Raw genomic sequence first — 12,695 nt, forward strand, 5'->3', positions numbered from 1 at the left:
CTGCAGGAGTAAAACCCACAGCCACTGCTTTTCTAGGTTACAGCTCTAGCAGTGTGAGCTAAACCTGATGGGTAGCATACCTGTTACATCCTACTTCTGGGTTACTTGCTTCGCATTGCTCACACAGGTAGCTAATCCAGCTATTAACGTATCTCACAGGTATCTCAGGAGTTCTCCACAAGGATCATTAAAATGACGACCAGGAAGTGGAAGTAGTCTGCTTTTAAACAAAGCCGGGTGGAGGGAGCTATTACTGGTATGAACACTCATTTTGGTGCTACATGAAGGACACGCACAAAAATGGCTACGGTATAACCGGACAGGGACACAAATATTCACTGTGCCATCTGCCAGAGTGCCAGACACACACTGAATTAAAATACTTTATTTTACAATAAATAAAACTCTACAAACTGCAGAAGTGATTCCACTGGCTCCCACAGCACACAGTGTTATTGGGTTCACAAGTCTAAGGCATCTTAGGAATGGAGTATGGTGTCGGAAGTAGAACCCACACAACCTCTGTTACTCAGGACAACAGCTCTAGCAGTGTGAGCTAAATCAGCTGCTGGCAGGCACCACTGTCACAGTAAACTTAGTTTTGATCTCTACGTCTCATTGAGTGCTCATACCTATACAAAGCACTTTACCCTTTTCTTTGATAGAGAAGCATATCTAATTAATAAGCAAAGTTCTGCCATGAGACACTTTCTGGCGCGGGGAGACACCTTACAGTCCATTTATGTGAATAGCCTGTAATGTTTTCCAGCACCGGGGGTTGGGAGAGACCTCTCGGTGCTGCCGGTATATTACTAAGAAACACCAAAGTCCCAGAGCATTGTCTCCGTGTCTGTGCAAGGACTGGCTGTTGGAGAGGACCTCCTGACTGAGTCCCTGCAGCACAATAAAGCAGGTAGTGCTCGGATATTGGAGTCCCCCGGCATCTGTCACCACCTGCGCCAGACACGGATGACCTCAGTTGGACTGAGCGGAAGTAGAGGTGCTCGCGCACTCCATGGGACTTACTACCTCCATGGTTCCACGCTATTTGGTCCAGGAGATCAAGGACGCCATTCCCCCCGACTTGACCCTCAGCCTCTATGCGTAGGTCCTAAACCCTGCAAGCCCCCTCCTACTGTCCTGAGCCTCAGCATTAAGTGAGAGTGCTCCACAGTGCACTGAGCATGGGAGATTTATTTGCCCATTTCACGGACTCCACGGTCGCATGCCAATTTTGGGAGTCCATGTTCCATATTTCTTTTTCATGCGCAAGACTGCAGCCCCTGTTGATGGAGGGACCTCCTTCTGCAGTTCTGGTTCCATTTCTCCCCTCATATATTTCTATGTGGGCGCCAGTGTCCAGAACAATACGACCAGGGACCTCCTCACCTACCTGTATCTGGCATTAGCCAATCAGGTTATATATAAGTCCAGGAAGCAGTGTTTTGGGCACTCGTGCACTCCTGTACCTTAGCAGAGGTCACCCATGCTGTGGTCACTGGTCAGGTATCAGAGATCGCCCCCTATTGGGCTATTAGTGCACTGTTACTTTTATTTACAGGGGGACTGGGCTGGGTTTTTGTGATGTAATCAGTTTGATGCCGTTTCTTTTCTGGTTGGCGCCTCCACAGGTAACTGACCAGATGTTGGGGAATTTCTGGGTGAAAAAGGGATATTCTACTTTTTTCACTGTAACTTCTGTGTTGAAACATACTTGTTTTGTTCGTCATTACAGTAATACTCACACGCTGTGCTTCATTTTACGTGTGCCTGACGGAGCAGAAAAATATGTACAACATGGAAGAGTTTTCTTGCACTTAATACACCTGCTTTTGATTACACACTGAGAGGTCTCTGGTTGTCCGCGGTATACACAGGTACTACGGTTATCGCATATCTCAGGTGGAATTGTAGTAGAATTAAATGACTAAAGGAGAGAATATGATTTTGCTGTAGACATGCTACCTGAGCCTGACCTAAAATACCAACAAATACCAAAGAATGTCTTTCAACAATGAATCCCAATACAGCGGAACCCCGTTATAACACGGTGCTCGGGTCCACATAATGAGACCGCGTTATAACCGGGATCGCAAAGAAAAAAAAAAGGCCGCCGCCGGGTGTGTGTGTGTGCGCGCGTGCGTGTTGCAAATGTGAAGAGAGCGGCGGCGATCCAGACCTGCAGACAGCATGAGCCCTAGGGAGTGGATGGCCCCACATCAGAGGACGCGTCTGGGCTTGAGTCCCCCAAGGGTGGGTAGTGCACAAAGGGGGGCACTGGGCCTGTCAGGCACCCTCTTCAACCAGATTGGAACTCTTTTAGTGGCAGTCATTGTCACGATAGCACAAGACTTTTAACACAATATTTAAGGGATCAGTCAATAGGCAAAACCTAATAAAATAAAATGAGGTTTATTCGGATAAGACCTCGGAAACACACAGAAATACAAAATACAGAGAATATACACACTTACTGGGGTCTGGGGGTAAAAACTAGGCTTTCCTAGGTGCAAGACACCCGCTTCAGCAAAGGCTGATCTTCACTTCCCGGAGCTGGAATACGCCGGGCTAGGAATTCCCTGGCAACGCAATGCCCTTGGGAAACCTTACCGGCGCTTCACTGGACCAGTCCCAAGACTATATATAAGTCTGAAAAGACTGAGAGAGAGCGAGCTCTGATCTGCAGCAGCCCCTTTTAGAGACAACTGTTCCCTATGTTTTAACATGGACAGAGCCTTTCAGCCACTCAGAGCGTGGGAATATTTTCAGCAGCCAATCAGAGCAGGGCTCATCTGACTGATGAGGTCAGAAGCAGGGGGCATGTTGAAATGGCTCGGGACGCCCCGGGGGAGGGACATATGTTCTGGCCAATAGGAAAAGCACCTACGATCGCCATCTTTTCCTTAGCCAGTCCATTGCCTCCCGCTGGGCAGGCGTCACTGCGTCCAGCAGACCAGAAGGTTTCCCCCCAGGAGGTCTCTGTTCTCCGGAAACCAGTACTCCGCCCTGCCCCGTCCACTTAGCACCCCAACACCTCTCAACATCCCGTCTCCTCCTTCATCTATGGACTCTATGCAAACTAGCTGGCACCTTAACCATTTGCCTGGGCTGTCTGTATAGATCCTAATAGTAAACTCAAAACACGATATAAAGTACACTTTATTACAGAATATACTTTGGGGGACATTATACTTAAAAGGGAAATAACTTGGGGATATTTGGGCTCGAAATCCAGGAGTCGGGGGGACACAGGGAAGCCCCGGTGTAATTCACCCTGCGTACCGGCAAATCATGCCTGCTCGCTGGGGAGAATTAAACGACTATCAGCAACTTTGCCCCCCCCCCCCCAACTCCTGCAACCAAAATAATTGTATGTCCACCCAAATACTCTCCCCCCCTAAAACTGACACACAAGAAATGTCACAGTTCTAGGGCTAAGGGAACATGAAATAGGAAAAAACAGGGTCATTCTGTTTTCCAGCGATCCCTATACCTGAGCTGGTGGCATTGAGATGCTTAGTGACACGTCGCTGCCTTTTGTCCTGTGTGCAATCCCACCCATAGCACAAGCACACAATGCATTGTAGTTTTAAACACAGAAAACTAACATTTACACCCAAGAGCTTGCACTCCACCATTTGCACCTACAATGTGGGGGTTCTGAAACCTTCTCTTAGACACCAGCTCTAATACCTTGCTGGCAGGCAAGACAGGTTAAAATATCCCCCATTTCCCTCATGTTCCAGAAGTCCGTGCCCTGCAGCTATTTCTCATAAGGGGCCACCCATACAAGACAATCCTCTTATAAACTTGCACAGGCAACAACCGGCCCATGAGGCAAAGGGAATACATAGAGAATGCATTAACTAGCCCACTGGGCTTACACAGTTACCCCCGCCCCCACACAGTTCCTAGCTTATACCCCTATGGGGACAGTATAAGGGGAACAACATTACAGGGCAACACAGTAAGGTACAATATTATACCCAAGAGCTGACACTCTCAACTCTTGCCATACGGTTTCAGGGGCAGCCAGCCGGGTTCCACCTTTATTAATGAAGGCCGGCTACGCCCTACTATCACAGTCATCCTTTCTCTTCTCCTGTGAACTGACACCGGAAAGTGATTCACCCTTCACCTCCTCTCCGGTGATGTAATCAACCTGGAAGTGAAGCCACATGTTGGAACAGGAGAATGAGGAGCTGGTACCTGGGGGAGCTAGGTCCTTATACGGTGTGCCATCAGACCCATTTTGCGCTTTGGATCCATTGCTACCCTCTTCAACCAGTTAGTATGGAGGTGGGGGAGCAAGATAATGCCCCAATAGGGGGATTTATTTCATGGGCCCTGTAGGTGGATGCTCACAGAGGTATGCAAGGGAGACTTGTTATAGTGAAATTAAATAAGGCTTTTATTGCGCCTGTTTCCTTAACATCAGAAAACCATCCAAACAGGGGTCAAACAAAGCTTCTATTCACTTGGGAGTCTTTCTAGTGAAACCTATGTAGTCCACAACTCCCTTTAGATAAGCATGTCTCCCAGCCCCAAACACATATCATGAAATGAGCAGATATAAAAATTCTTATAAAGGAAAGTCTTATCTGTTCCTTGTAGTTGGAGGGAAAGTCTTCTCTGTTCCTGGGTTGCTACCTTTTCCTCAGGGTTTGTCAGCATTCAGGTTTAGAAGTTTCCGCTGTGTCTTGAAAGCAGCTCTGCTGTTTCTTCTGGCAGGCTCAAGACATCTGTCCCCATGGTCAGTCTCACAAGTTGTGAGAGTCAGGCACAATCTCCCTTCCTGTCTCAAAGGAAGGTTTTTCTAAGAAACCTAATCAGCCAGGTGGTGTTAGTTAATTGACTAGCAGCAGTTAACCACCACACTGCTGGATTAGAGGCACATTTCCTGAACAGGGATAACTCCCCAGTTACAGGCCCATATCCCCTTTCCCCAAATTTTGACCCATGGTGTTTTCACCCTTGTGCCAGGACCCCATTGCCTTGCTGTTGCCCCACAATCTTATCATTTGTCTAACCAAGCTTTGCCCCTTTTTGCAACCCGTACCCAGTGGCTACTAGCATTTTTGCACAGACTGGTGCTCCCACCTTACCCTATCTAGCCCCTTCCCCTGTGGCCTCCCTGTTTGCCCACATTATTTTCCCTTTGGTCCATACCCCCTTTGCCAAGCCCCTATGTCTGCCCCAGTGGCACAGGTTAGGGGGACCGTGACTTTGGAGAGAAGAATGTGAGGTGCTTTCCTGCTGCTTGTTTGTTTGTCAGACTAGATAGTGCTAGCCTAGTGAACAATTGTTATCCGTGTGCCAATTTTCACATTAAAATCACTAGACCCGGATACTGGGATTACGGTAATTTCAAATGGTTTATGGGTGTTGGATTTCTAACCCCCTAAAGTGCCCATCCTTAGAAATAAGGGAGGGGGGGGGGCGTGTGTGTGTGTGTGTGTGTGTGTGTGTGTGTGTGTGTGTGTGTGTGTGTGTGTGTGTGTGTGTGTGTGTGTGTGTGTGCAGGGAAGGATCTAACAAGCAACATATCTTAAGAGAAGATCACAAGTAGATCCTGATGGAATGATCTTGGTGTTTTATAATCCCCCCCCCCTCCATCCCTCACTGTCCCCCCTCTCCTCCTGTCTCTCAGGACTCCGTGTCACCCCCACACCTTCTCTTGTTTCTCCAGATATCCTCACCCCCCCCATTCCTCACTGGTCCCTCCTTTCCTCCTGTCTCTCAGGACTCGGTGTCACCCCCTCCATCCCTCACTGTCCCCCCTCTCCTCCTGTCTCTCAGGACTCCGTGTCACCCCCACACCTTCTCTTGTTTCTCCAGATATCCTCACCCCCCCCATTCCTCACTGGTCCCCCCTTTCCTCCTGTCTCTCAGGACTCAGTGTCACCCCCACACCTTCTCTTGTTTCTCCAGATATCCTCACCCCCCATTCCTCACTGGTCCCCCTTTTCCTCCTGTCTCTCAGGACTCAGTGTCACCCCCACACCTTCTCTTGTTTCTCCAGATATCCTCACCTCCCATCCCTCACTGTTTTCCCTTCTCCTCCTGTCTCTCAGGACTCGGTGTCACCCCCTCCATCCCTCACTGGTCCCCCCTCTCCTCCTGTCTCTCAGGACTCAGTGTCAACCCCCCATCCCTCACTGGTCCCCCCTCTCCTCCTGTCTCTCAGGACTCAGTGTCAACCCCACACCTTCTCTTGTTTCTCCAGATATCCTTACCCCTCCATCCCTCACTGGTCCCCCCTCTCCGTCTGTGAATGGCACCAACGTGACCCTGCATTGTAATGCGGGGGGTCAGGCCGTGCTTAACTACACCTTCATCCGAGACCAGCAGAGCGTCTCCTGCGCCCAGCACCATGTGACCTGTAGCGAGTCCAGCCCCTTCCTGTACTTCCGTCCAATCATAGAGAGCGACAGCGGGAACTACACCTGCACCATCCAGAACCCCGTCAGCAACAGCAGCAGCGCCCCCGTGAGGCTGAGCGTGGCAGGTGAGAGCCGGGGCAGAGCCGCTAGGAGCGCAGGGAGGGGTTGGCTGCTGTCATATGAGTTAATTTAACCCACAATGCTTTGCTTGGGCTTCCATTTTCTCTCCAGCTTTTCTGTATCTTCCCTTTCTCATTTCTGTATTTATTCACCTCTTCCCTCTCTGTTTCTGCTGTTTGTTCTTTTTCTCTCTCCCCCTCTTATTGGCGTTATTTTTCTATTAGAACTGTAAGTTCTATTACCAAATGTTGCCCCCATTTAGGAGAAAGGGGCAAGTTGCTGGGACGAAGAGCAATAACTTCCCAGCAGCCCCACCCTTTAGTGGCAGGTTATGGCGCTGCCGTTACCAGCGCCATGTTTGTTACGGGTAACACTCCCCTTCCTCACGTTTCTGCCCCCGCTGCAGGGAGACTGTCAGTGATCACAAGGACGTGTCGGTGAGTGACCCCAGGACAGGGGGCAGGAGGAGAGCGCGCCAGAGTGAGCGCAGGACACTGCGCCTTCCATACCGGTCATTCTCACGCCATGTTACTCCAGGGGCGGTAAACTCCAGTCCTCAAGGGCCACCAACAGGCCAAGCTGCAAAGATATCCCTGCTTCAGCACAAGTCGCTCAATCAGTAGCTCAGTAATTGACTGAAGCGGGGATATCCTTAAAACCTGACCTGTTGGGGCCCTCACGGCTGGAGTTGGTCACTTCTGTGTTAATCTCTCTTCTCTCTGTGTGTGTGTGACACTGCATCATGTGATCCCTGTCCTGTTTTCTGATTGGCAGTGAGCGTCTCGGCGGTGACCCTGCACAGTAACGCCTCGGGTCCCGTGTTGGTGGAGAAGGATTCCGTGTCTCTGACGTGTTCAGCTCTCGGTACAGATGTCAGCTTCTCCTGGAGCCTGCGGGGGGCTCTTCTGCCCCAGAACCCCCGATATAAACTCACCCCAAATAACTCCACCCTCATTATCAGCCCCGTCACCAGGAATGACACCGGATCCTTCACCTGCACGGCCTCAAACTCGGTGAACAATGAGACCAGCGCCCCCCTGAACCTGACCTGTGAGTAACAGGGACTATTACTGAGTAACAAATACTATTACAGAGCAACAGCAGGTATCAGAGTAATAATGCCCATCATTGTATAGATGATCCCGCAATAACATAGATTACTTTGGAGTACCACAGAGTAACATGGGATATTACAGAATGACCCAGAATATAGAGTAACATGAGGATGCGAGGTATCATTACTACCAAATGTGAAAGGTAAGGAAAGTACCTGCAGGGTAACAGTTACAGGTCACCAAATGCCACTCACCCCATGGTCACAGGTCAGAGGTTATTTTCTAACTTCCATCAACATGTTAAAGTTCAGCCTGTCCCCATGTCTCTTCCCTCTCAGGGTCAGAGGTCACCCTATTTATTTCTCTCTCCCGTTACAGGGTCAGAGGTCACATTTATCCTTGTCTCTCCACTCACAGAGGTCACCCTGTCCCCTTGTCTCTCCTCTCCCAGGTCACCCTGTCCCCTTGTCTCTCCTCTCTCAGGTCACCCTGTCTCCTTGTCTCTCCTCTCCCAGGTCACCCTGTCCCCTTGTCTCTCCTCTCCCAGGTCACCCTGTCCCCTTGTCTCTCCTCTCCCAGGTCACCCTGTCCCTTTGTCTCTCCTCTCCCAGGTCACCCTGTCCCCTTGTCTCTCCTCTCCCAGGTCACCCTATCCCCTTGTCTCTCCTCTCCCAGGTCACCCTGTCCCCTTGTCTCTCCTCTCCCAGGTCACCCTGTCCCCTTGTCTCTCCTCTCCCAGGTCACCCTGTCCCCTTGTCTCTCCTCTCCCGGGTCACCCTGTCCCTTTGTCTCTCCTCTCACGGGTCACCCTGTCTCCTTGTCTCTCCTCTCCCAGGTCACCCTGTCCATTTGTCTCTCCTCTCCCAGGTCACCCTGTCCCCTTGTCTCTCCTTTCCCAGGTCACCCTGTCCCCTTGTCTCTCCTCTCCCAGGTCACCCTGTCCCCTTGTCTCTCCTCTCCCAGGTCACCCTGTCCCCTTGTCTCTCCTCTCCCAGGTCACCCTGTCCCCTTGTCTCTCCTCTCCCAGGTCACCCTGTCCCCTTGTCTCTCCTCTCCCAGGTCACCCTGTCCCCTTGTCTCTCCTCTCCCAGGTCACCCTGTCCCCTTGTCTCTCCTCTCCCAGGTCACCCTGTCACTTTGTCTCTCCTCTCACAGGGTCTCCGGATGGACATATTGTGTGTGCCGCTGGGCGCCCTGGTCAGAGGGTGCAGCTCCTCTGTTCCTGGCCGGGGGGTTACCCCGCTGCCGACCTGCACCTGCAGTTCTATAACCTGACGGAGACAAGACAGGACCAAGTGACCATTAATGTGTCCCAGGACCAGATAACCCCCGATACAGAGTTGTCCTGCCGGGGAACACAGGCGGGGCGAGAGGAAACATGTGCACTGACCATTGGTGAGAGATACAGCTATGTAATGACCACTTGTGAGAGATACAGCGCTGCACTGACCATTAGTCAGTATATTAGAAATACAACTGTATACGGACCAATTCCTTCTTTGCTTTGACATGTGTCCTGAACTCGAACCTCTCTTCTCTTTCTTCTTCATCTGGACCTGAAAATCCTGTAAAATCTTATATCTCCTCGTTTGATCTCCGTGCCCCTTCTTGGTTCTGTCACACGTCCCTCTAACGCTCGGCCTTAAATACGCTTTCTTTGCACTCGCTTCTCGGAACGCCTATGGAGGAAATATCACACTTATGCCGATTTTCTCCACATTTCTTGTTTCCTGTGATAACTCAGATTTTTGTAATGCCAAATACTACTTCTCCTCACTAATAAACACTCCCAAATCCACTCCACACCGTCTTTCACTGCCTCTTCTGCCCTTCCCCTTCTCATCAAACCTTTGCCGACCACTTTAAAGGGAAGGTGGATGTTATCCACACGGAGATTCCCTCTGTCCCCCCCCCACCCTCGACTCTCTGCTTCTACCGAAATCTCCTTCTTCCACTTTCTCTCCTGCCGCAGAACTGGATGTTTCTCAGCTGCCTCCTGCTCTCTTTCTCATCCCTCTTCTGCATTCTCCCTAATCCTATCCCCTCACACCTTATCAGGCTCCTTTCCTACCCCCTCACACCTTATCAGGCTCCTTTCCTATCCCCTCACACCTTATCAGGCTCCCTAATCCTACCCCCTCACACCTTATCAGGCTCCTTTCCTAGCCCCAATCCTACCCCCTCACACCTTATCAGGCTCCTTTCCTATCCCCTCACACCTTATCAGGCTCCCTAATCCTACCCCCTCACACCTTATCAGGCTCCTTTCCTAGCCCCAGCTCTCACCCAGATCCACAACTCCTCCATGTACTCTGGCACTGTCCCCTCATCTCATCTTTAAAGCTGCGTCCAAGGTGGGTGAGCGCTCGCTGACGCTCGAGCGCCGTGACGTCAGGCGCTGGGCGTTTCACAGGCAGCCAGTTGCGTGCTTGTGGGGGCGTGTCAGGGGGTGCTAACTTCACATCACGGAGCTGGTTCATCCTTATTGGGCGACCGCTCACGTGACGCATCAGCGAGCAGCCAAATCAAATGTGGTTAAGTGCCGCACATGCGCAGGCGCTTGCTCACGCTGGCCACACACATTGCATCAATGTGTTTGATCGCAGCCAGCGTGCGCGCGCCCACTCAGCGGGACCCTGACCGAGGCCTAAGCATGCGGGGGTAACACTTATTCTCAAGAACAAGCCGCTTGACCCTGCAGATGTAGCAGCTTTTAATACAGAAATAGCCATGTGCGAAACAGAGACGAGATATAGTGCTATTGCACCCTATTGTATTGTATGTCTTTATTTATATAGCGCCAAAAGTGTACTCAGCGCTTCACAAAGAATACATTACAGGGAATTATAATAATACAATAAGTGCAGCAAAATCAGACAATAGGAAAGGAAATCCCTGCCCCGAAGAGCTTACAATCTAAGAGGTTTGATGGGGAACTTACAGAGACAGCAGGTGAGGGAGTAAGTGCTGTAGATGGCAGTGCTTGGCCACAATGGGTGGTAGGAATGACCGAGTGTGGGACAGTAACCATGAGTGCAGGCTGTTGGGATGCTTGATTTCTGGGGTGAGATTTAAGGCTGGTCAGTATTAAATGAAAAGGTTAACACCATTTACAGGGGAAGAGATGGCAGGGAGGCGTGGGTGAGAGGAGGTGGCAGGGAGGCGTGGGTGAGAGGAGGTGGCAGGGAGGCGTGGGTGAGATCAGGTGTGTATGTCTGGGTTCAGGCTTAGGGGAGATCCCCAGCAGCAGGAAGGAGTAGATAGAGGGTGTGAACAGAGGATTTGTGTGGGTGTTCTTTATTGAGGGGTAAAGAAGTTGTTGGGAGAGAGGTGTATAAATAATGGTGCAGTGGGGAGTGGGGAAGTTGGAGAGAACAGAGACATTCACAAAGGAGTGAGGAAACAGCAAACGGAAGAAAAAAAGGGGGAAACCCCCAAGCTACAAATACTGCAAAGTCCTGTATCATATAACGTAATAAAATAGCATTTCAAAAGCCGGTAAGCATAAGGAATCAGGCAATGAGTGTCCCGTGAGTAACGGCCGATGGTGTGTGTGAGGCCGGCGTAGCTCCCACCTCACCTGTACTCCGCCGGGGTAACCCTCAAGCCAATCCGATGGTACACTCCCCCCCCGGGCAAACGGGGTTCAGAGGGAGTAACCCCTCCTCACTCGGGCTGTGGGGATGGCCACCCGGTATAGAAGGACAAGCTGATGGTAGTAGAGACCTGCAAGCAGAGCCTCCCGCCGCCTCACCGGGTGCTTAACGATCTTCCCGCGATGTTGCTGCCCAGTGCTGTGGAGGGGGTGGTGGCTGATGGGAAGACGGAGGGCGATCCACTCCGCCGCAAAGGTCATCTCCGTCAGCTGTGATCTGCTCCTGGTGTACAGGTAAGGGACTGGAGCGTCGATCTCACACTGGCTGGAAACCGGATCCACTAAGCAGCTGTGATCCGCTCCTGGTGTACAGGTAAGGGACTGGAGCGCCGACCGCACACTGGCTGGAAACCGGATCCACTCAACAGCTGTGATCTGCTCCTGGTTTACAGGTAAAGGACTGGAGCGCCGACCGCACACTGGCTGGAAACCGGATCCACTCAGCAGCTGTGATCTGCTCCTGGTGTACAGGTAAAGGACTGGAGCGCCGACCGCACACTGGCTGGAAACCGGATCCACTCAACAGCTGTGATCTGCTCCTGGTGTACAGGTAAAGGACTGGAGCGCCGACCGCACACTGGCTGGAAACCGGATCCACTCAGCAGCTGTGATCTGCTCCTGGTGTACAGGTAAAGGACTGGAGCGCCGACCGCACACTGGCTGGAAACCGGATCCACTCAACAGCTGTGATCTGCTCCTGGTGTACAGGTAAAGGACTGGAGCGCCGACCGCACACTGGCTGGAAACCGGATCCACTCTGCAGCTGTGATCTGCTCCTGGTGTACAGGTAAGGGACTGGAGCGCCGACCGCACACTGGCTGGAAACCGGATCCACTCAGCAGCTGTGATCCTCTCCTGGTGTACAGGTAAGGGACTGGAGCGTCGATCTCACACTGGCTGGAAACCGGATCCACTAAGCAGCTGTGATCCTCTCCTGGTGTACAGGTAAGGGACTGGAGCGTCGATCTCACACTGGCTGGAAACCGGATCCACTCAGCAGCTGTGATCTGCTCCTGGTGTACAGGTAAAGGACTGGAGCACGGACCGCACACTGGCTGGAAACCGGATCCACTCAGCAGCTGTGACCTGCTCCTGGTGTACAGGTAAGGGACTGGAGCGCCGACCGCACACTGGCTGGAAACCGGATCCACTCAGCAGCTGTGATCTGCTCCTGGTGTACAGGTAAGGGACTGGAGCATGGACCGCACACTGGCTGGAAACCGGATCCACTCAACAGCTGTGATCTGCTCCTGGTGTACAGGTAAGGGACTGGAGCGCCGACCGCACACTGGCTGGAAACCAGATCCACTCAGCAGCTGTGATCTGCTCCTGGTGTACAGGTAAAGGACTGGAGCGCCGACCGCACACTGGCTGGAAACCGGATCCACTCAGCAGCTGTGATCTGCTCCTGGTGTACAGGTAAGGGACTGGAGCGCCGACCGCACACTGGCTGGAAACTGGATCCACTCAGCAGCTGTGATC

General features: G+C 51.7%; 1 protein-coding gene across 3 annotated transcripts in view; it reads left to right on the plus strand.

Annotated features, from left to right (window-relative positions):
* Positions 1-12,695, plus strand: part of LOC142483860 (pregnancy-specific beta-1-glycoprotein 7-like) — a 153,426-nt gene that overhangs the window by 33,960 nt on the left and 106,771 nt on the right. For all 3 annotated transcript variants that reach the window (XM_075583782.1, XM_075583783.1, XM_075583781.1), the window contains exons 3-5: positions 6,227-6,508; positions 7,278-7,553; positions 8,714-8,953. In XM_075583782.1, coding sequence (XP_075439897.1) covers positions 6,227-6,508; positions 7,278-7,553; positions 8,714-8,953 — 798 coding nt within the window. The remainder of the gene's footprint in view (positions 1-6,226; positions 6,509-7,277; positions 7,554-8,713; positions 8,954-12,695) is intronic.

This window comes from Ascaphus truei, unplaced genomic scaffold (assembly GCF_040206685.1).
Source record: "Ascaphus truei isolate aAscTru1 unplaced genomic scaffold, aAscTru1.hap1 HAP1_SCAFFOLD_374, whole genome shotgun sequence".
Classification (NCBI taxonomy): domain Eukaryota; kingdom Metazoa; phylum Chordata; class Amphibia; order Anura; family Ascaphidae; genus Ascaphus; species Ascaphus truei.